This window comes from Lagopus muta, chromosome 7 (genome assembly GCF_023343835.1).
Source record: "Lagopus muta isolate bLagMut1 chromosome 7, bLagMut1 primary, whole genome shotgun sequence".
NCBI lineage: Eukaryota > Metazoa > Chordata > Aves > Galliformes > Phasianidae > Lagopus > Lagopus muta.
In genome coordinates this window covers 41962726-41987300 of record NC_064439.1, presented here as the reverse complement: position 1 = coordinate 41987300, position 24575 = coordinate 41962726, and the positions used below count along the sequence as shown (strand labels likewise).

At 46.7% G+C, this 24575-nt stretch overlaps 1 protein-coding gene across 3 annotated transcripts; it reads left to right on the top strand.

Annotated features, from left to right (window-relative positions):
- On the top strand, positions 1–23683 carry LOC125696032 (C-C chemokine receptor type 8-like). 3 transcript variants are annotated; one of them, XM_048951196.1, is made up of 3 exons: positions 1–71; positions 19445–19616; positions 21453–23683. In XM_048951196.1, exon 3 carries the CDS (start codon positions 21462–21464, stop codon positions 22515–22517), a length of 1056 nt encoding a protein of 351 aa, XP_048807153.1. In that variant the 5' UTR covers positions 1–71; positions 19445–19616; positions 21453–21461; the 3' UTR covers positions 22518–23683. The 3 variants fall into 3 exon arrangements, with proteins under 3 accessions (XP_048807153.1, XP_048807152.1, XP_048807154.1); XM_048951195.1 differs by lacking the exon at positions 1–71 and adding an exon at positions 10765–10857; XM_048951197.1 differs by lacking the exon at positions 1–71 and adding an exon at positions 21139–21226 and having other exon boundaries at positions 19326–19616.
- The last annotated feature ends 892 nt before the right edge of the window (positions 23684–24575 follow it).

Here is a 24575-nt window from a genome sequence, read left to right as displayed (position 1 = left end):
CACAATGTCCTCGTGGTCGTTCTGAGCAGTGTGCAGCTGGCTCTCAGCCTCACCCAGAGCTGGATGCAGAGGTACGGCTGCATGGGGTCACATAGGCAGCATTCTGGGAGAAGCACTCAGCAAAACATTCCGCGTTTATTTTGCTTTTGGGCAGAAGGTGCTGGTTTGCCAGAAGTTGTTGGTGGTTTTTTTTTTTTTTCAGACGAACTGGTCTTTGTCTTGGAGCATCACAGAAAAAAATCAGAAAGAAATGTGGAAGTGTTATTGTTAGAGTTATTGTTCAGTTTTGTTTTTCTCTGAAAATTCAGTGAGACTTCCTGTCAGCTTCTTCATTATTGATTTATCATTTCTTAAGCACAGAGACATGCAAGACAGCTCCTCAGAAAAGGTTTACACTGAAAAAGTGAAAAGGTTAAGCTCATCTACATCAGAAATGATGGCTATTCCTGTTAGGAGGATATGAAGGAGGAATCGTATCCCCGTTAGGAGTGGGGAATGCAGCAGAGAGGCTTGCAAAGAAGTCCCCTACGACTATGCGGTAATGATGGCAGCTACCTACGGAGCATCTCGGAGTCACTTTATTCAACCTCCTGCTGGAGCTTCTGAGCTTCATAGCTTGTTCTTCAGGTTTCTTGGGATAAAAAAAATTAACGTTTTTGTGGGCTTTTTTGCTCTTTACCTGCCCAGAAAGCAGAGGTGAAGTCAGAAAATCAATGTATGTTCTCCTGGTAGCTGCTTCCTTAAACATATTTTTATTTCAGTTTGGGACAGAGGAAAAAAACACTTAAATGTGACTTCCAACCCCCCCCCCCCCCCCCCCCCAAAAAAAAAAAGACAGCCCTTTTTTCATGAGAAGCCAGGACTTCCCTTGGCCAGTTCAGTTCTACACAGCCCCAAGAGGCCTAGTTGAGCAAAAAAAATCCAAAACAACATTACCCGATCTTTAAAGGAGAATCTGTGCTGGAGTTGGGGTTGTTTTCTGAGACTGTTGCTCACATCTATGTCCCATGGGTTTCACGAGGCAGGTGACATACATACTGTAAACTCAACCCCTGATCAGCCTCATGTTGCCCTTGAGTTCTGCCTTTCTGTCCTGGTCATCAGCCCTGTGGAAACCAATGTCTGGGCAGGCGTAAACATCTCAGATAAAGAGCCAGGATGTGGCTTCCAAAATTTATACATATGTTCACGTTTACATGCCAGGTTCCATAACAGTCAGGGCAGGGACAGCCCATGGTATGCACATGTACACACAGAATGAGTGCTTGAGGGATTTGCTGTGAAAAAAATGATATTTGTTAGCTGCAGATGAAGGGCTATCACTACACTGCTGAAGCAGCAGCCTTCCCCATCGTCCAAAGTGGCCATGGAGGTGAAATTGGCAGCAGTCTTTTTTGTTTTGTTTTGTTACGATGAGGAAGAGGTTGTGATCTTTTCTTCTCTCTCCAACTTCTCCTTTCCCAAAAGATGGAAACACACCCCGGAACCCTTCATTACAGTTTTGCAGTAGTTTCCTCTCTTCTAAAGTTTGAGGGTGGGGGAATATCTGGCATTTGCACTCTCACACTGCCCTTCTATCCCAAGCCAAGCCTCTGGGCTGAATCATAGAATTGTAGAACCAATGATTAGATACGGCTGCCCAGGGCCCCATCCAACCTGGCCTTAAACGCCTCCAGGAATTGGGCATCCATAGCTTCTCTGGGCAGCCTGAGACAGTGCCTCACCACCCTCTGAGTAAAGAATTTCCTCCTAATATCTAGCCCAAATCTCCTCTCTTTTAGTTTAAAAATATTCCTCTTTGTCCTACCACTGTCAGACCATGTAAAATGTCAGTTTGTCTCCTGCTTGTAAGCTCCCTTCAAGTACTGGGAGACTGCAGTGAGGCCCCACAGGAGGGCCTTCTCTTCTGCAAGCTGAACAAGCCAAACTTCCTCAACCTTTCTTTATAGGAGAGGTGTTCCAGCCCTCCAATCATCTTAGTGGCCCTCCTCTGGACCTGCTTCAACAACTCCACATCTTTTATGTGTTGGAAGGGAAGAAGGGAGATCATGAAACAAACATGTCTCAGTGAGTGGCCCAGCAGATGAGCTGGATTTTAGTGAGCCATCCTGGGGCACCTCAGTCTTTCTTCCACCACGTGGCCAGTTTGCAGGACATTTATGATGGAAATGGCACATTGAGTCCAGGACTCTCTGCTCAGCAGATTTCATGGACATTTGTAAGGAGCTAGCTGAGTGCTTGGGCAGAAGCAGTCTTGGCCAAAGAGGCTGCATGGTATTGAAGATGGTTAGCATGCAGACTGCTGTTGCCTGCAGCAGGCTTTGTACCAGCATCATTACACCTCTGGGTGTAAAGTGAAGGAGGAATCCGGCCCCCTTGCTAGGCTGATTTTTTGTAAGTGACATGATTCCTATGTTTGACATATAACTCTGATTTCTCTTAGCAGCAATGTTCTGGCAAGGCAGAAAATACTAAAGGACTTCTTGCAACCAGTGACTGGTGTACCACTTTTCCATCTGCTCCAAGTATAACTGCTCTGTTACTCAGCTGTGAAAAGAGCATCACTCCAGTTATTATTAGCTGGTTTTCTTGGCAAATCAGACAGAGCAGATCATCTTATTTTCACAAATAAAGCAGAACAGATCTGCAAGTTTCTGCAGCCAGTTAAACATTGTCACACACGCACACACAGAATCATCACAGAGTCATAGGATTGCTCAGGCTGGAAAAGACCTTCAGGATCATCAAGTCCAACCACCACTTAGCCATACTACCCTAATAGCCCACTGCTAAATCATGTCCCTGAGCACCACATGCAGTGTCTCTCTCCATACTTTATGCTCCCTATTATGTACTGCAAGATTGGCTGTTCTTAAAGAACTCACAGAGACTATGCTGTATATTTAATTAGCAATCTTAAAACTATCTAAGAATCCTATTAAGAAAAATGTGCATGAAGAAGTTCACTCTAATCTCTTATGAATTGTGTCAGTCACAAAATAAAGATGATGAGCAAGGCAGAAGAGTGCATTTTACCTTCAGGAGAAATAAATGTGCGTCTGCCCTCTAAAGCCTAGCAGAACTAATGCCTCCACATAAAATTCATTTGTATGGCTCAGCACAACTTACAGAGCATGGTTGTATTTTTCTGTAGTGATCTGTTGCTACCAGTGTGTTTCATCTTTAAATTCTCAATGTATATTTTTTTCTACATAGAGACGCCTAAAGAAATTGTATGCAGCATTTCGGGTGGGGAGAGCACCACCCTATGGTCCTGCTGTGAACAGGCTGTACTGATTTACAGGAGCCCTGGCTGTCTTGGGAGGCCCAGTGCTGCTACTGGGCAGGTTTTGGTAGGAATGACTCTGAAGCAGAGGGAAAATGGATCCTCTTTTCTGAGTCCAAGTTGCTCAGTGCTCTTTGGAATGAGCACACTGCAGCTGTTGTGAAGATCCAAGACCTGACCTGTATACACAGTTCCTGAGCTGCCAATCCCACAAAGTCACTGCTCCCCACTGCAGCCAGTGAAGAAGGCAGTTATGAAACCACATGAAACAACAAACAAAAAGAGAAACCACTCTGCCTACCACTGACATCTAATTTTCTTTGCATCTTGCAGAAGGTGGTACGCAGCGGCCTTGCTGCTTTGGAAAAGCAAAACTTGACTTTTCAGAGTTAAAATGAAGTTTTAACAGATGAAAGACATAGATAAGGTATTTTCTTGTGTGAGGACATTTCCAGAGAAGCACCTTGGTTTCCCAGTTCTCTATTGGATACAGTGATGAGCCTAGAGCAAAATAAATCTTATTTGATTAGAAAGATCCGGAGTTACATTCTGAGAATTGTTTATGTTAGCAATGAGGCAATTAAAACTTGCACCACAAGAACACAACCACAACCAAAAGCACTCTCGTGCTGTTCTAGCCACCACTTCCCCAAAATCCAGCACTTCCCCTTCGCATGGCATGTCTGCTCACAGGCCTGAGGCAGGCTGAAAGCACAGCCTGAAAACAGTGCTTGTAAAAGCTTTGTTTTAATACAGGAGCCCCTCTCCTCAGACATTTCTCCCCAAATGTTAAGAAAGGATGGGGATACAATGGTTGTGGTCCAGTTCAACTCAGCTGCACCAGCCCTGTGTGGCTGTATGAAACCCACCCGGAGAGTCTCAGCCCATGCTTTCAGAAGGCTTTTCAGAGCAGAAGCCCTTCCCTTGGCTTTCCCTATGAGTACAGCTGTTTCTGTCACAGATTTGGCCAGAAATATCACTGCCTGAGATGTTCAGACTGAGCCCAGCAATGGAGCGCACGTAAAAATCCAGCTAGGCACGACTTGCTGCTCTGCCCCCAGGCCTTTCTCTCCAACATTTTGCTTGTCTCCTTGTATGGAGGATTCATTGTTGCTCAAAATGCTTCATTCTAATGCAGCCACTGCACTTTGCTTTGTTTCCATCTGGCAATCCGTGCACCCAAGTATGAGCAGACAGGTGGCCAGCAGCAGTGAGCCCACCAAAATTGTTCTTGAGCCAAAAACCGGATGCAAGGCACATTCCACAGCACACAGGGACTCTGTGTGTGAAGCACGGATGGACCGAAACGAAATCTCAGTATTTAAGTTCTGAGACATTTCATAACATCTTCAGCCATCTGTCCTTTGGCAAGGTCTTGCGATAAGTAACAGGCAGGGCAGACAAGATTTGTGCAACAAGGGCTGGCAAGCTGTTTCCTGAAGCTGTTCCCTGGCTCCTGGGTTGCACAGTGGGAACTTGGGAGCAGCTCCAGTCCTGCAGGATCTCTCCTCCACTCAACTCATGTGGCAGAGGAGTCTTTGTCTTCTCCATTGATACTGTGCTGCCTGGCCTGGGGCTCTCTGGTGGCCTCTCTTTCTCAGAAGATGTAGGCAGATGCCACCACACCGCCACAGCTGTGTGAAATGAAGCAACCAAAGCATCTAAACCAATCCTGAGCTCCATTCTGGCTCTTATGCTTATTCTGCTCTCACTGAGCTTCAGAACCCTGCCTCAGAATGGCTGAGCTCTGGGTGCTGATGTTCTGGGGCTTCCTAGAGGTGGACACCACAGCTCTCGGTGTGGACTCCCAGCTCAGACCACATTATTTCAGAGCAGTTTCCATGTTTCTTTCCATTTTGTCAAAAACTACTGTTTCTTCTTCTGAAACAAGGTGAGATTCTTTTCTATTACAGAATTTCCCACAGCACTGAGAAGCCGGACTTCTGCCAAACCCCATCGCAAGCCACTGCTGCAGTAGTGTTATGTGGTTGATATGAGCAAAGTGAGGTTTGCAGAAGGAGGTTTTAAACAGCAGCTGACACAGACTGAAAAAAAAAAAAAGCAAAAAAAAAAAAAGCAAGATTCTTGGAGAGCTTGTCTGCTTGCAGATAAGACTCAGAAAGCCCTTCACTTTCAAGCTCTCTTCTATTATTGAGATACCAAACGGCTCAGCTCCCTGAGTTCATGTTCTCTCTTTTCCCACCAATGCAAAAGATGGTACCTGTTGCTGCTGATGCAGTGTGACTGGTGAAGACTTTCCCAGCCTGTGGAGGATGCTGGACAGGATGCAAAACAGGGCATACAGTGAATCAGTTAGTGAGGATGGATTGTGATGGTATCTAACTACAGCTTTTGGAGGAACCTTGGGCAGTTCTCCATTAAAACACATTTAGTAGGGGATTTTCAGCTGACGTAAATTGGCAGCATTTTACTGACTTGACTAGAGCTGCTTCCCTGGGCCTCAGCTATGATGAACTTCCCTAGCCCACACGCTCAGTGTAGGAGACCCCCAAGATCCAGGAAGACTTTTGGGGTGCCTGCTGCGATGCCCGTCCTGATGGGTGACAGCTTGTGCTGCCCGTGCCCAGCCACAACAGCACGGCCCTTCTCCATCCAGCTCAAGGATGCGAGGCATGTGCGTGCACGGGGAAGTTTTTCGGAATCCTTTGAGATTCTGTGGATTTCTTGAATTGACTTGTAAAAAATGAAAGGCTCCTAAACCCAGAGATTAGTGTCATTATCGAATAAGACCAGCTGATACGAGAGGAGTGCCCGGCACGCTGCCTGCCCGGGCTGTGCAGTGCTGGCGGCGCAGTGGGGCGGGCTGGCAGCAGGTGGCACGCTGGGACAGACTGAACCACCGCCCTGCATGGGCAGCAGCACCAGGCAGGGGTCTGTGCAGCCGCAGCTCTTCCAAGGGAGGCTTAGCTGAGCGTCTGCTCTTCAGCAGGTGTATACAGCATCTACATCCACGCCTGCATCTGCCCCTGATACAGGCGAGCAGAGCGGCTGGGAGCTCAGATCTGATTGGAGTGCCCAGCTGGGCTGCTTCTACGACCTGTGGTGTCCACACAGCTGTGTCTCTCCTGCAAGGCTCTGTGCACTGACTGCATCTGTGTGGGTGATCCACGGTTTGGTCGTGAAGTCAGATGGAAATCTCAGCAGCAATAGGGAATTTTCAGGTACACCTGAAATGAACATTTATGGGGTTTGCTATTAGTGAAAAGAGAAGAAAAACACCCATCTACTGGGGACCAAAAAAACTGTTGCATTTAGAAGCTGAAACCTCATGTGCTGACTTTCCATAACATTTCCCAAGGGAAGTGGTGGGAGGTGAGTGGGACAGTGCCCATCTCCACCTGTCCTGGACCCGCAGGGACATGGGATGGGACCACACCAGTGTGTGAGCTCCCAGAAAGGCCCTGTGGGTGTGAGTGTGTCTCAGGAGAGGGGAAGGAGGCCCTGGACAGGGATGGCTGGGCAACCCTGGGGACCCTGTAAACTGAAGACCCTTTCTTTGGGGGTGAGTGAAGTCAGGGCTCAATGGCATCTTAAATGTTTCAAATGGGAGTGCAATCTGGCCAAGTCTGATTGGATAAGTATTATGTTCTCCATGAATTTTTGACAAGAAGACAGCACATTTTTTTCCTTCATGTTCCCCTTCCTCAAGCTACTTTCACACCCAATGTGATGACAAGATATTTAGGTTTCAAAGTTCGCTTTCTCAGTGATGCTGAGATATGTTGCACTGTCTTGGCTGCCAGCTGGCTACAGCTACATCACTCATAAGCACTAATGAGGGTTGTTCCTAATTGTCCATGTGAGATAGGCAATGAAAGCATGCAGAAGCTGGCAAAAAGAGATGATAAAAACATCTGCCAGTGCTACGTATATGGGCAACACAGGAAATAATTTTGGTCTTTTATGCTGAAAGAGCAGTTTCTATTTCATTTTAATGATGACAGCAAAAAACAACATGGTTTGCACCCTGGCTTGTATCTGCATCTTTATGATATGCAGGAGCATTCAGAAATTTAAATACAGACAAAAGTAGGAAAGTGGAAATTCTGCCTGCATTCACAGTGCCCATTAGATTTAACTCCTAAGCTTTTCCTGAAGGGCTCTGTGGCAGAAGGCAGAGAAGTTCTTGTACCTGGCGAACGTAAGATGACTAATAGCAGTGGGAAGTGGTTTTCTTCTTTTACCTCTGTGCTCAGCACTGATGAGGCCGCATCTTAAGTACTGTGTTCAGTTTTGGGCCCCCCACTGCAAGAAAGAAATCAAGGCCCTGGGGCATGTCCAGAGAAAGGCAATGAAGCTGTGAAGGTCTGGAGCACAGGCCTTATGAGGAGCAACTAAGGGAGCTCAGGAAAGACCTTCTCTCTCTCTATAACCACCTGAAAGGAGGTTGTAGTGAGCTGGGGGCCGGCCTCTTCTCTCATATAACTAGTGATAAGACAAGAAGAATAGCCTCAAGTTGCAGCAGCGGAGATTTGGATTGGATGTTAGGAAATACTACTCTGAGTGGTCAGGTGCTGGAATGGGCTGCCAGGGAGGTGGTGGAGTCACTGACCCTGGCAGTGTTCAAGGAACATTTAGACATTGTGATGAGCGTCATGGCTTAGTGAGTACTATTGGTGATAGGTGGACCATTGACTGGATGATTTCCTAAGTATTTTCCACTGGAAACCTCTTCTGTGGGGACCTCTCCCAGAGATTTCTCAATCTCAGCATAGCTGAGGTAGAGAGTGAGTCCATCGCAGAAGGAGAGAGCTGTGGTCCTGCTGTAGAACTGGAGCCATTGTGGCAATCAGAAATATATACATTCTTAATTTTACTTACACAAAAAGAAAAGCAGACAGGTGGGTGAGGACAATGTGGCCTTCATGCCTCTTTCTCTTCCCACTTCCTTCCCTCCCAGTCCTGGATCTGGCCCTCTCCTTCACACGAGATATTTTGTAACCTCAGCTCCCTGTTGCAGGCTGGACAGCAATACCAACAGTCCCGTGACACCAATTGGTTTTGATGTGTGATGGTGAATGTTCAAGATGTTTCAACAGTGCAGGTTTTGACGTCAGGACCTCAGGCCAGACGCTGGCTCCATGTCCAGCTGCTCTGTGCTGCCTCAGAGAGCCAGTTCTGCTGTGTCTCAAGGGTGCTTCCCAAAACAAGAGCAATACTGCAGCATAGCACTGTTGTAGTTACCCCATATCTTCTTCCTCCATTCATTTGGGCTGTTGGAAATGGGGTCAGAGCTGGAGTCCCCCAAGTTCATTGAGACTGGATGCTAGATGGGGGTGTGAGATGAAACTGCCTCCAGAAGGTAAAGCTTCTGAATTCATCTCTTCCGAAGACACTTCAGCTTATTTTATAGCATATGTTTGGGAAAGTACTGTGTCTTTAGGGTACCACAAAAATAACACCACACAATAGGTGGCTGAGCCTGAGCTGTGAGGCCAGCAGACAGCGATCAAGGTCTGGGGTAAATGGTGGAGCTTGGCTTGCTCCCAGCTGTTGGTCATGCAGCATAGATTACATCCTGGTTGCCATTGCCCAGCTGGAGTTTTGTCCAGATCCTGTCCCCTCTGCTGGTAGGAATCTTGGGCAAGCCTGATCCTCACAATATTGAAAAACTACGGGGCAAGGGAAAGAAGCGTACATACTTTGGAAAATGTCTCCTCTTTTTCTGAGAGACATAAAATAGCAATTCCAGGCTATGTGATGATTGCTGGTGACAGAGCACTAGGTGGGTGGGCACCCAGCCACCTGCTCTGCAGAGCCAGACAGGCATGCAGCTGTGTGCCAAAAGTGGAAACCCAGGCATGTATTCAAATAGGCTTTGCATAAAGGGGAACCAGATGCTTGGTGGCCAGGTCCTGCTCTAAGTTTGCAGCAGGATAAGGTAAGTGTTTGTTAGTGGCAGAAGATCATCTCTGTCCATCTGGTGATGCTGCCAGCAGAGATTGGTTCCTCAAGTCTACACAGATGAGAGAGGCATTGGAAGAAAGATGAACTCAAGTGTGGCCAAGGCTCCTGCCTCTGCTGTTTCTCTCCGTGTGCTGCACTGCCCATCCAACCAGTCCTGCATGTCCATGGCACCGCTTGGCCTCTCCCTCACAGTACGCCAATCCTCACTTTCATTACCTGACTTCATTGTTCACCTCAGCTCTTTGCCTACCTCTGGTGGTACAAGGCCTTGCTGCTGCAGGTGGCAGAGGCACAGCTTGGCTGTGTTTCACCGTGGGCTGGTGAGGGCATTGGCTGCGTTCCCCAACCACAATTGCTGCTTGAATTAATTGCTCCCCCAGCCCTGCCAGAGATGGCCATGCGTATGCAGTCTGGCAAGGATCTGCAGTAAGATAGATGCTCCCTTGCCCATAAAGCCCACGTAGTGCTGTCAAACAGCTCAACTGCAAACACGGGAGGTGAATGCTTCCTGCAACCATTAAGTCCTCCCTGGGCACTGAGGCTATCTTGGAAACTCCCTCAAAGTGCAGGTTTCTCTGGTTTGCAGAGATTTGCTTCAGAGGCAGAAGGAGCTCTGGTTTTCCTTTTGGTTGCATTTCAAATCGTGCCAGGCTCACTTTCCTCAGGTGATGTGGGCTCAAAAGAGCAGAGGGAGAATGGACGTTGGCAGGATCAGATTGAACACCCCACACCCCAAACTGGCTGCAGCCATGAAGGAAATGATATTTCAGCAGCAGTGCAGCCACATGCTTACTTCAAAACTTATCCTCAAGGAAAGTGTTTTATTTCAAACATATCCTCAGGGGGAGTGAATTCTTTCAATGCAGAACTCACTCACACCTTTCTGTCTGTGTGCCCGCAGCTGTTGGGACACGTATGCAAGCAATGCCCAACACACGAACACCGAGACACCTGTTTCTAGATGTACTGGGGACATATGTGTCCAGGTGCTTTAGAGACAACTGTATCTGTGTTGGATTCATGGCAGCAACTGGGTCTGGACAGCTTAATGTATGCATCCCTCCTCCTGCTGCCCTTCTATGGTGTTTGGATGCCCTCTGGATGTCCTTCATGTCTGCCTCTGATCTCCCATGGTGGCCTCTGATGTCCTGTGGTGGCCTCTGCCATCCCATGACATCTCAAGGCAGCCCTTGCCCCTGGACATTTTGGCCATCAGGATATTGGTGCTGGCTTCCAGGGAGAGGAGGATTGAGGTGTGAGGCCTGGATGAGCCCAAGTCCTCTCCTGCTAGTGGAGGGAGCTCTGGCTATTGGGCAGGATCGCATCTCACAGTCTGAGGCAAAGAAGAAATCTGGCAGCCACAGCCATCAAGGAGATCACAGCTTTTATACAGAGCAACATGTAGTCCAGAAAACTGGGCTGTAAGTGTAACTGAGTTCTTAGAAGGGGGGCAGCCTCTGTGCCCAAAGCACTGTCTCCATGCCAGCCTCTGCTCCTGCCCACACGTCCCGGCAGCCTGTAGCCAACAGCTGTTGCTTGTGCTGAACACTGCTCCTGCCTGCAGCCCCCCGCTGCTTGCACACAGCTCTCACAGCACCAGCCCGGGAGGAGAAGGAGGAGGCTGAAGCTGAACTGACGGAGAGGTAGGTAGCATCTGAAGGCATGCGCATGGGAATGCATTTTGCCAAGCCACTGTCAGGGCCAACTTTCCCAAACCCTCTCACTTGCCCTGTCATTTTCCTTTTTGCACCATCCTTTTGTATTCTGGACTCCTTGAGGCCAAATAGCTGCTCCATGCCTCCTCCTGCGGCTGCACCTCCACTTGCTTGCATTGCTCGCTCCAGCATTCTCTATCACCATATTGTTGCACCTGTGTGTTCTGGTGGCAGTAAGCCAATGCCTCTGACAGCAACCTGGGGCTTCCACCTGCTGTAAGCTGGTCCCCAGCACCTGCACCCAAGACAAGGGAGGATTTGAAATCAGATGTGCTAGGAAGGGAACAGAGGATGTATTCAGCTCAGGCACTGTATGTTCACACTTTAGAAGTAGCCAGAGGGTCACCCTTACACACCAAGCTAGATCTCCAAAAATGCTTCAAGTGAAACAGGTCACCTCTGTTTCAGGAGACCTCATATCCCTGGCTGTCGTTCATGAAAGCATGATTTTCTCTCTCTGCATGAAAACTATCTCCCTGCTGCTCCTATTCTCAGCCAGAGCAGGCAGACGTTTCTGCAGTGCTTCCTGTACATGATGTGGAACAGCACAGCTGTGCTGAAACAAGAGTTAGGCTCACTGTAATTGAGGCTAGGTTATGCCAGATCAACTTCTTGGTGTCATTTCCAGACTCCTGAGTTTGAGTTTGTTTCTGAGATTCCTTGTTTGTTTCATGCATGCCCAGAAGCCTACACAAGTTTTCTTCCATTTCTTGGAGTACCACTAAGCATCCTTGGGATCAGAAATCAGGTGGAAGACTGGAGAAAGCTGCTCTTGGCAGGTCCTGTAACACCTGAGGATCCCTTGCATGATGCTGGCCACTACCAGACTGTAGTTTTGGTCCCTTGACCTAAGATGTAACAAAAGCCAAATTTTTACTAAAAGCTTCTTTGATGTTATGCTTGTGATTCCCAGAGGCAGGCAGGACTGAGTTTGTAACGAGGCGAGAGGTATAATAATCCTTTTCTATCTGAGGTTCTGCAGAGGCTCAAGACAGCTGTGTTATTTCTCTGTACAGTCACCTCCTCTTTTGTGCAATGGGAGAGGAGAAAGGTGTGCTTTACACAAAGCTTGACACTGACAAAATAAAAGAAAACATACTAGAAGCACACTTGTACTTGAGCAGCATGCATTACTGAGAAGTACATCAAATGTTAACCTCTTGTGGTACCTGTGGTCAGCTGCTGTCTGATGTCTTATCAGAATAGCAATTCACATTTCAAAAGGCAAAGAAAACCCCAAAACCTTGTTGATTTTTTTTAAAGGTATGATTTCATTTTACTCTCTTGAATTGTAGATCTATTTTACTGCATTGCAGTGGAAAATTTCTGTCTTAATTTTCCATTTTCCAAAACTGAAGACTTAGAAAATTAAAGCGAGACATTGCAGGAATAGGGGGGGGTGTTCTGATCTGTCTTTCATAGTATCATAGAGTCGTTAAGGTTGGAAAAGCTGTCTAAGATCACGTAGTCCAACGCCATCCCACCCCCACCATGCCCACTGACCACGTCCCTCAGTGCCACATCCACACGGCTCTTGAACACCTCTGGGGATGGTGACTGCACCACCTCCCTGGGCAGCCTGTGCCACTGCATCACTGCTCTTTTGGAGAAATTTTGCCTTTCGATCCCTCATTCTGATAACAATCCTATGTAATCAGAAGGACAAACCCTCTTTGTCCCAGCTTCTGACAACTGCTGTTGGCAAAGTGAGTTGTGACGGTCTCCCAGCACTGACTGCCATCACCTGTGCTCTAGGCCCTTCTTTAGGGAAGGCTCATGCTGGGAAGGCTTTTTGAGTTTGATATCATTTACTTTGTGAATATTCGATAGAATAATCATGAAACAAGCAGAGCAGCTTGTAAATGAAACAGGCATCCAAGGCAATCTTTTTCATGACTGAATATTCAACATTACTTGAGACAAATCCAAGACCTTCCTTTTTCTTCAAAGATTGCGTAAAGCCCTGTGGCTCAGCCGTGACTTCTCATTGGACCAGGCATTTTTCAGAATGTTTTGGGCTGTATTTCTTATTTTTACTGAGCTGTGCACATCTATTCCCAGCCCACCAGAGAGGAGGCAAGTGTAGGTGATGGACATGGGGTCTCTGCTGTACCTCCCTAGCCTAAATTGTCCTCCCTGGTGTGAAGGCTAAGAGATGGTATGAAGTGTAGATGCACAATGTGAACTCCATCCCATCAGTGCAAAGTCAGCCTCTTGGCAGGAAACCCATCCTCCCTTTCAAGGTTAATGGAGGGCCTGAAGGTATCACTAGCAGCAAGATCAGGGGTAGATCTGAAGGTGGTGAGCACCGATCCCTGCAGGCCACATATCTGCAGTGGCTGTCTCTCTCCCCAGCAAGTTCTGCAGCAGTGGCTTGGAGGGGCTGCTCTTGATTTCAGTGGGTGGCAGGGAGCCTGGTTTGGGCAGCTCAGCAGATCACTGGTGGATCTTTGGAATTGAAAATAAATTCCAAAGAGCCTGGTGCTGCAACTGTGGACAGCAGCTGTGCCCTGATGCTCGACTAAAAGGCTTTGAAAGCCATTACTGATACTGGTGCAAAGTCTGATCATAGCATAACTATGTTCAAGAGCCTGTATTCTGCAGTCAAATCCCTTTAGCCTTACTACCACCATTAGCTTGTGGGCTTCTGCCAGTGCAACTGTCCTTGGTGCCTGGTGCTCTGACTCACCGCCAACCTCCGAGCAGGCTGAGCTAACCATGAGGTTTACAACACTTTTTCTATCTTGCACATTTCCTGAAAGAGGTGGCAGAAAATGTGTTTCCTGAGATGAAATAAGCAAAAAAGAACAGCTACAAAAGGCAGACCAAAAGAACCTAAAAAACCGAGAAAGAGCACGAAGCTGCTCGGCAGCTTCCTGTTTACCAGCAGCTGAAATACAGATTTATCTGCAGCATTACCAAACCCTCCTCACACCTCCCTGTGGGCAGCAGCACGAAGAAAACCTCTCTTCTTGTCCCTGGGGAGAGCAAGGGGAGATGGGAGAGATAGAACCACAGCACAAATGCATCTCCTTGAGACGGGTACTTCCACCACATCTCTGGGCAACCTGTACCAGAGCTCCGTCACCCACACATCAAAGTGCTTCCTGAAGTTCAGAGAGAACCTCCTGTGCTTCAGTTTGTCCTGGTGCCTGGGGTTGTTCCTCCTCAGGTGCAGGGCTTGGCACTTCTTGTTGAACTTCATGAGGCTTCTGGCAGCCCATTCTCCAGCCTGTCCAGGTCCCTCTGGATGGCAGTACAACCTCCTGGTGTATCAGCCACTCAGCCTGGTTTCATGTCATTAAGGTGCTTAACAGAACTGGATCTAGTACTGACCCCTGGAGTACTCTCTTTCCCTGCAGGTGTCAGCATTCTCATTAATGCTCTGGATGAAGAACCAGTGCAGGTTTTCATCCTTTTATTTCTGCTTTCCACCACCTTAGGCATGCCTTCAAAGGCAAAGAGGGACAGGATGACTGCTCGAAGTAAGCTTGATAAATTACAAAGGCCAGGAGTAACAGTCCTGCACTGGGGCAAGTTCAGCCAAGGGTATGAGATGAGGAAGACAGCAGTTCTGGAGAAAAAAGAGGGAAGCATGAATCAGTGATGCTACGTGACTGCAGAAGTCAACAGCTATTCCAGGGAGGGGACTCATTTGTCCTGCTTTTCAGGGGTCAGACCTCAGCTGGGGCTCTGCATCAAGTTTTGAGCATTGTATTGGAAAAAGGTTAAGGACAACTGGGCAGCTGCTAAATAAGACTGGCTACTACTAACACTTTAGAAAGCATGACCTAAAAGGAAAAAAAAGAGAAAAGAAATTGGAAGTAAGTAGCACCTGATCTTCCACAGATAGGACAAAAAACTGACTTAAATCACACCAAGGGAATTTTGGATTGAGTATTAAGACAGCTTTGCTAGGAGAGAGGCTGCAGAAGCACTGGGGTGAATTGTAAGGCACTGGGGAAAAGCAGGGGCTGTAGGAGCAGGCTGAGCATCCATGTAGAAGGAACTGAGCTAAGGGTCCTCTCAGTATCCCATCCATCCCTGTCTTCTGTCACCTTGCTAATTGATCCTTGCTTGCATTGCACTCAGCCCTGAGGCAAAGCAGAGGTGCCCAGGTGCTGGCATTTGAAAGGTCTAAGACAGCAAGAATTTAAAAACTTAAGTGGTAAAGAAACAGGATGTGAAAGTAGCATCATCCAAGAGATGAGCACAGAAGGGTCCTTGTTCTCAAGGATCCTGTACACAAGAGATGTATTTGTTTGCTTCTTTCTGCCACGCAGTGACTCTGTCACAAAACATGATTGAGAAAACCCCATTCCCTGCTCACATTGTTATGAATGAGTTACTGTCCTGGACATTTTGCAACACGCTGATTTTTGCTGTGGTGAAATGGAGCGGTTGTGCAAGTCTGCAGCTGTCAAAGCCATAATCTGTGCAGCTTTAGAGCTGACAGTGGAAAGCAAAGCGTGGAGAAGAGGGAGGTGACCCAGACCCCACAGAACACCACCAGCTGTTCCTCCCAAACAAAGTCAGCATCAGTCTTCAGAGGATTCCCTGGCTGCCAGCTTCTTTGTCTGCAACCAGCATCTGCTGCAGGAGATGGGCAGAACAATGCCAAATATAGGCTTCTATGTGTCACTACACACTGTTATACAGCAATACAAGTCAATGTTTTCCTGATCAATCTGGGAAAAAAAAAAATTGCTATCAGCAGAACCAACAGATCTCAGTTCTACTGGAAGTTTTTTGGAATTTTAGGTGCCTGTGTGTTTTTGAGGAAGGAGGCTTAGAAGAAGTTATTTATATAAACAAAATTTTTGAAAATGACACATTCGAAAAATGAAAAGTGACAATGCTTTGGCCAGAATTTGTCAGAATAAATTTTTCTCCAGTTTGGAGGCAGAAATCCCCCCACCAGCTTGGCAATTTCAGAGCAATTCAGTCAGGCTGAACTGAACCACTTTGGTGACAAAAAGGGAAAGGTCTCAATTTTACTTGGTATCATGTACAGCATGAAGCTGTGACAGGGGAGGGTCAAGTTGGGTGTCAGGTAAAAGTTCTTCTTCAGAGGGCAGTGGGCATGGAGCAGGCTGCCTAGGGCCATAGTTCAGGGAGCGTTTGGATAGTGCTCTCAGACATAGAATTTTGGGTGTTTCTGTTTGGAGCTGAGAGTTGGACTCTGTCATCTTTGTGGGTCCACTCTAAATTGAGACATTCTGTCTGAGCTTTGTTTCCATTCTCGCCTTTCCCTAACAGCTGTGGCACTGACATCTGCGTGCAGGGGGCAAGGCTTCCCAGCAGCCCCACCAAAGGCCTGAGCTGCTGGTGGGCTCAACACCCTCGATCCTCAGGCCCGAGGCTCATTCTTGCTACTGGTGTACTCTGTTGGAACTGAAGCTTCCTCCTCATGCTCAAGCTTAATTCATCCAGATCGTCTGTAGAAGGAAAAAGGTTTCCACAAGAGTAGGTGTAGCAGCTTTGCAGCCAGTAATGGCCACCATCCCAATGCTGAGGAGCTGCCATTGTGGCACGGGTGAAGAAAATCCCTTAGGACAGCTGTCAGGGCTGAACAAGTGTGCTCTGCAAGAACTGAGAACTTGACAATGCTATTTGTCTTGTGGCAAGATTCACTTTGGCCACGGCCTCTGCTGTGAGGTTTGGGTGGTTTGGAGCTCCATGTTACTGTCATGTGGTGGTCACCTTTGGGCTGAGAAGTCCTTGGGTAGACAAAGTGCTGCACATTTTTTTCCCCACTGAAGGTATCGCTGTAACAGAAGATAAAGCAGCAGAAACCGTAACTTTGTGGTGGATGTGTTAAATAAACACAAGCGGTGTTGTGGTAACAACGGCAGCAGGCGGCAAATAAAGGGGAAGTGTGGCACAGAGCCTCAAGGTGTGATGTTCCCCAGTGCCCACATGAAAACCTTACCTCTGCTACCCAACCATCAGGAGATGAGCTGGGACACTCTTCATATGGTGACATTTTCCCTTCAATTCTAGCCTGGCTGGTGGCTGAGGAGCCAGCACACTGGTGGTGTCACCAAAGCAGTGATGCCACACGGCTCTTGCTCGGCAATACTGGGTGCATGGAGCATGGCATGTGGGTGCCACATCAGACTGGCCGCGGGCTGTATCAAGGAGATACTGACAGCCAGTTGCCTCCCTGGGCTGAGGCCTGACATTGCTGTAGCATATTTCTGTCTCACAGGAAAGCCCACAAGAGAGGAGGTACAAAAAATGATAGTAGCAGTTAGAGCGAGAGAGATGCTGAAAGGCAGCTGCCGGGGTATCTGGAGAAGAGCTCTCAGAGGGGGTTCAGGCAGGTTTTAACAACCAGATGAGAATCAGGTCTGCCCTGGTTCCTACCAGGCTCGTTGGTAGCACCCTGGCCTTCTCGTACTTCCTGCAAGGGGACATACTCCCCAGACCTCTGCCCCGCAGCTTCCTGCTCCCTGCTTTCCATCTGGCTTCATTCAGCACTTTGAAATCTGACCTTCAACTTCTACGTTTGTTTCACAGAATAATATAACCATCAAGGCTGGAAAAGATCTCTAAGATCACCTAGTCCAATCTGTCAGCCCACCCCCACCATGCCCACTGACCACATCCATCAGTACCACATCCACACCCTTGAACTCTTCCAAGGACAGTGACTGCTCCACCTCCCCGGGCAGCCTGTGCGACTGCCTCACTACTCTTTCCTAGAAGAAATTTTTCCAAATATCCTACCTGACACCTTACTTATCTTACTGCTTCTGCTCACATACTGCACTTCCTGCTTTCCTATCCTCCTCAAATGAACATCAAAGGGCTATCATCAGTTGGGTAGGAAAATCCTGTTTGCCAGCATAGCCAACACCACTCAAATGCTAAAAAAGTATCTGGGAAGATATGGGTTGTATTGGAAACACACCTTGCCCATCTCCTTCCATATACCCTCTTCCAAGCTTTCCAGTGGCTCTCAAAAAAGCCCCCACATACCCTCTCCCCATTACCAGATCATCACTACCCTTGCCAGTGCAGTCCTCAATGATATGCCCAAAGCTGTCCCTCTGCCACTGCAGTTGCCAGGCTCCTTCACTTGCAGTTTCTCTTTTTTCATGTTCAATGAATCTCTTTCCCTTACCTTCAAGGTCCTGGACCTCTTTCCCCTCTATACTGTACAAGCAGCGTCTCTTCTGACATTTCTCTGCTGTCCCACATCATGACACATTTTTTTCTGAGCACATACAACAGAACTACATTACGTTGTACAGTGTGTCTGTAACAGTGGGACATACTATCGACATATTATTAATCACTAAATTAAAATGTAAGTAAGAGAGGGAAGAAGGTAAAATCAAGTTCTACTCCAACAACATTCCTGAAAATATTCTACAAAATAAGCAAATAAAAAAATAATATAATTGGATAAAATAAAGAATAGGAGCTGTGACTCCTAGGTGACAGTACCTGGTAAATGGGTGATGTTGCGTAGTCGGCAGCACTGTGAACACCTCATGGGGCAACTCTGGTCCTTGTGACCATGCTCTTGACTCCACCAGGTCCTCTGTTAGGCTGCTTCTTTTACCTCCCAGCCCATTTTCTCACTTTTACTTCATCTGTCGATAGAATTTAGTTCTACTCTTTGTGACTGCCTTTCATTGCATGTTCATACAACAGTCTACACACTGGAAGGCTACGTGGGGCTGAAGCCGCTGGCCACTGCTGAAGAATGGGTTATAGCATTAATGACAGTAACGTTTTGGAGCTGCCACATACTTCTCTGGGGCTCCAGGCAAATCTTTTGAGTTCTCTGTAAGTGAGGAAAATTGCTGAGATTAATGGATGAAAAGAGTATCATTCAGCTGCGTTACAGAGCACTACCATAATTTACAGTTTTTCATAAAGCATAAAATTATTTCAAGTGATTGTGTAAAATAAAAATTGTCAAGCCTGCCCTTGTTCCACCATTTTATCTCTGACCGTGTGTCCCAAATGAACCAAAATACACTTTAAGAAATTCCAGGGGAGCAAAGAAACTCTACAATGTCCCCAGTTGAACACAGGATGCTTAAAAGAAAATTGCAAAGATGCAGAGGTAACTGTCAGTTCTCATTTTGCTCAGAGGTTGTACACTACTGATAGGAAGGGACTTAATCAGTCTGCAATATGCAGGTTGGTATTAGCAGAAGGAAAAGAAAAACTAAAATATGCTTCTTGGAAATAACTTCTGTTTCTGTAAGAAGCTGCAGAATTATCGAGTTTAATGGATCTATGCAAATTTGTGAGCGTCCAGCACTTGGTGCATGCAGCAATCACGTAACACAGACGTGATCATGTGCAGACATCTCCACTTGGCAATTTTTTATTTAAATTAGGGGTGGCTGCAAGGAAGGTGAGATCGGAAAAGTTCTGCTAAAGGGAGCACCTCTTACTGTGACACCTTTACTGCCTTCACAAAGAGTCGTATTTGATTTTTGTTTTGCAGCATATCTTTTTGAGCCCTCTCACCTTTTCCTGTTTACTGCAGCTTCAAGCCCTTCACTTTGTCTCAAAACCTTCTCTGTAACTGGCAGCTGCCCATCCAGCACCCACTATCACCAAATCTCCCCACCAGAATAAACCTTGTGAGAACTTGTGAGTCGAGGACAGAAGAAGGGAGCAGCGCCGCCTGAGATCCTGAAGGCTTCTTGCTGCCCAAGGTAGAGCCCATCCTCTTTTAACCTGCTGCTCTTGAAAGTAATGGGTGAGCTTTGATAACCAGGGGAAGGGACCTGCGTGGGTTGTGCCTCTCTTGATGCCCCCCGTAAAGCTGCTTTCAGCGCTTGATTTCTTTGGCCAACTAATAGGGAGAGGGGAGAAAGGGGAAGTGTTGTTCCTTGATTGGGAACATACAAAGGTATTGGCCATGGGAAGGCAGTGTTAAGTCTGAAGTGGAGCACCTCCAGGCTCTGTTCAGCCCAGTAGAATCACTTGTGGATGTTGCCTAAGTCAGGTGTGTCCTATCTATCTATCTATTTGTCTGCACATCAGAAGTATCTTATCTACATATCTCTGTATGTAGATATCATATCTCTATATGACTGCATACATATAGACCCTTAACTCAGTATTTCATTACATTTTGATAATTTCTGAGTTTGAGTTGCTGAACCTGTGGTCTGCTCTCTATGTGTCCCTGACAGGGAGCTAAGAAGCATGAACCGCTGCCGGACTGTTCACAGACACAGCATGTCAGGGTTGCACACAAGATAAATAACATTAGCAGTAAATATTTTTCCAAAATGCCATAAGCAGCCATTATCTAATGACTCAATTTCACAAAATATGTGTGTGAAAACCAACCTGAAATTAATAATACAGGTTCCCTACCTGAAAGCTGAATACAGGAAAGAATTATACTGCCAAGGAAGATTGCAGCCCTGCTTTCTCTCACTGCTTGGTGATTCCTGAGCAACGAGCTGTGCAGGGTTGAGGTATTTGTAAGAAATTTCTCCATGCTGCATGTACTGATTGACTTTGGCTGATGGAGGCCTGGAACCCCAGAGCAGCTAGGGCAGGTCTGGAGTACAGGGGGAGTTCCGATTGCAGCCCCACTGTGCCACATGTGTGGGTGCGCCCACTTCCCTGCACCTGCTCTGCATTTAATGAATTAATTGCTGTCGTTTGCACTATTACTGCTGCGTTACGATAATTATTATTACACATGATGCTTCTTTCCATCAGACTGTTTCAAGCTCTTTAGAGGTAGGATCAACTGGCATGACAGCACAACATAGGTGAAAGGCACAACAAACATGTAAATATCCTAGCAGAGACAAGCCAAACTCATCCAAAAAATTGTCTTCCGAAAGAACCTTACTTCTTAAAATGGGAACTCTTCACTCTGCCAACCATATCCCTTTTTATGGTGGTCATGAAGTGGCATCTGAAAAAAAAGCAAAAAAGAGTTGCTTAAAGTGCTGACTCACTTTTGGAAAGAACCTCAAACTACTTAAAAGCGGTATTCACTGCAATTCTTCAGAAATGACAAAGTGAGGAAGCTCCCTCCCACCCCCTCAAATTCTGCTGGTGTTCTTTAAACTTGAAAACAGAGTCTTGGCAAAGAAAGATGGAGCAACAAACCTCTGTACTCTACCAGCAGGCACAGCCAGCCCTCCCTGATGGCACCTGGCTGCAGCAACCCTGGGCTCAACACTGCACGTTGTTGCCTGTTTCTTACAGGTGATCCTGAACCTATCCACAGCAAACCAGCCTACACGCTGTTACTTGGCCCGGAGCTGCTCAGTTGGGAACATGGACATGCTGCTGGGTGATGTCTCCTTCTGTTGGTTGATTTTTATAAGGCTCTTCATGCTACAGGCAAAATGTTTCCTCACCCAAGGGGGTACAAGGAAATCCAAACCTTTAGATTAGGAGCACATTTTGCAGTCCCTCTCTGCCCAGAGGCTGCCTCACAGGCTCAATATGGCACAGAGGAAGAAGCCAACAGGGAGACCCATACCCAGACCCTTTACCTCTTGTTCTTTCCTTCACAGAAGTCCAAGATGAATCCCACAGATCACATCCTAAGCACAACAGAGTATGACTATGGATATGATGAAAACACTGCTCCTTGCAATGAAGGAAACAGCTTTCCCAGGTTTAAATCTCTCCTCCTCCCAATCCTTTACTGCCTTGTGTTTGTCTTCTGCCTTCTGGGAAACTCATTGGTCCTCTGGATCCTCCTGACTAGAAAGAGGCTGATGACAATGACTGATATCTGCCTGCTGAACCTCGCAGCCTCCGATCTCCTCTTCATTGTGCCTCTCCCTTTCCAAGCGTACTACGCTTCAGATCAGTGGGTTTTTGGCAATGCAATGTGCAAGATAATGGCTGGCATTTATTACACGGGTTTTTACAGCAGTATTTTCTTTATAACTCTGATGAGCATTGACAGGTACATAGCAATTGTCCATGCTGTCTATGCCATGAAGATACGGACAGCCTCTTGTGGCACAATGATCAGCTTAGTCCTGTGGTCAGTGGCTGGCTTGGCTTCTGTACCCAACATTGTATTCAACCAGCAGCTGGAAATTGAGCAGTCTGTGCAGTGTGTCCCCATGTATCCCCCTGGCAGCAATATCTGGAAGGTTACAATTCAGTTTTCTGCCAATATCTTGGGTCTCTTGATTCCCCTTAGCATCCTCATCCACTGCTATGCCCAGATCCTAAGAAACCTGCAAAAATGCAAAAATCAGAACAAGATCAAGGCAATCAAGATGATTTTCATCATTGTCATTGTTTTCTTCCTCTTCTGGACCCCCTACAACATTGTGCTCTTCTTGGACTCCCTGCAGAGCCTGCTCATCATTGACAACTGCCAGGCCAGCAGCCAGATTGCCTTGGCGCTGCAGCTCACAGAAACCATTTCTTTCATCCACTGCTGCCTCAACCCTGTGATCTATGCCTTTGCTGGGGTGACGTTCAAGGCCCACCTGAAAGGGCTACTTCAACCCTGTGCCCGTGTCCTCTGGAGCCCCACCAGAAGCTCTGGGGTCACTCAGTCATCTTTGGTGCCCAGCCAGATCTCTGGCTGCTCTGACAGTGCTGGGGTGCTCTGAGCCCACCCGGTTGCAGTCCTTAGAGCAAGTGGCTGCCCTGAGCCCCGCAGGCTGCCTTGTGTGCTCAGTGTCCTCATGGGATGACCCTGTATGTCCTTTCAGGATGTGCTGTGAAATGCTACATGGCGACCAGCAGCATGAGCTTTCAAAGAGCACCGGTGTAAAAGAGCAACCCTACACATTGGCCAACGGGGTAATTTTTAATTAGGCTTTAGAGCTCTTGCAGTATATTTCAGCAAACATATTGCTTCTTCTGCAGCTTGTTTTCTCCCCCATTGCAACCACTGCTTCTGCCTCGCCCCAACTATACTCTGCCTTGTGGAAGCTGTTTCCTACATGTTCATGCTTACCTGGGACAGGGGTGGTACACTCCTCTGAGAGGTGGGCAACAAGTACAGAACGGCTTCATGCTGCAAAGAAGGACCAGTGATGGTCCTTCCTCTGCCTCATCTCTCAGATAAAGAAGTCTTCTGCTTGGGACTCTGCCACGTTACTTTGGTATGCTGCTGTCCACAGCAGCTTCTGGTGGCCACATCTTTGAAGACAGCAAAACAACACTGCCGTGTGCCCCTATACCACCCATGCACAGAGCTATACTCTTGAATACAACCCCATCAAAGCAGCCTGGCCATGTGTCACCTCTGGAGATGTGGGGCCTCTAACCCCTTGCCCCCAGGGTTTGCAGTTCAGTGTAAATGCCACAGAGGGGCACATAGCAGATAGGCTCTATCACTTTTTCTCATATGTTATTTTCTGCCTTTTTATAAATGTCTAATTTGAATAAATATTTTAATTGCATCTTTGTATGCCTCAGCTACTGAAAGGTTTTCTAATGACTCATAAGTTTAGATGAAGACCAAGAAAGGATGCTGCAACTGATTTTTGACACAGTATCCTCCAAAATGCATCTGATAGAATTCAGAGGTGCCCTGGAAGTTTTCAGCAAGGTCAGTCTCATCTCCAGTTCCCTGCTGAGCAAAATTTGCTTTCAAAATCCCAGTAAAAATTCACAGTGGGAAAAAAAATGTCATTTAGATTGAAATAATAATACTGTGAACAAAGATGTTAAACAAGTTCAAGTTTACTAAACTGTGAGAAAAACACACCCTGAATGTCTCCAAAGACTGTATTTTCTAGATCAATAAAAATACTCTGTTGAAACTTTCCTCTTGAAAACATAGTTGTTGTTTTGTACTCCCTAAGAATTTAAAAAACCTTTATAACTTCAGTGTCAGAGGGTTCTTGCCATTAGTTACTCAGTGTACAAAACATTCCTTTCATTTATGACTGACAGTACAATTAATGTTTGATTGTTTTATTCCTCAAAGGGTAAGAAATGCACTGCCTCTTCATTATCGTATTTTTACTTCCCAGAAAACTTCTAGGTATGTGTAAACAAAGCTCTGTTTACATATTGCTGTGGTTTTTGTACTGCACAGACATTTTGAGGTTTAAAAAGATACCTAGGCCAGCATCAGGCCAGATTCCTTTCTCCTGTAGTCAGAATTTTGCACTATTTCTGTTTGAAGCGTTCTGTGCCATTTACTACCTCACCAACTGATACTTTAGATAAAAATGGAAGGAAGAATAGGGTTTTTGGTTTTTATTTATTTATTTTATTTATTTTTAAATACATTCCTTTGGTATTTTGAGAAAAAGGGAAGAAGGAAATTTGTTTCTGGCCAGTTCTCACAGTGACCACTTCCCAGTGAGCTGCTTCATGCATCTCAGATGGCACAAATGCTGTCTGTTGGAGCAAGCTCTCCTGGCTGCAGGGAAGGACACCCACAGTGCTGGTCAAATAAGGGGTGTGGTTCCATCCATGCTCCATACAATTTACAGCTCAATGGAGCTGCCTTCATGATACAAAGTCCCCTTAGTTTTTGTCCTGCACTTCCAAGGCCTCCAGACTTCAAGGAAGTGATCATTTCATACATTTGGTTTGAGGCCAGCACAAAGCAAAGACTGCTTTTAGCTAGTGATGGTATTCAAAGACCCTCTGGCTTTATACTGTGGGATTAAATCCTATTTGCAATCTTGTTATTCACAAGAACTGAT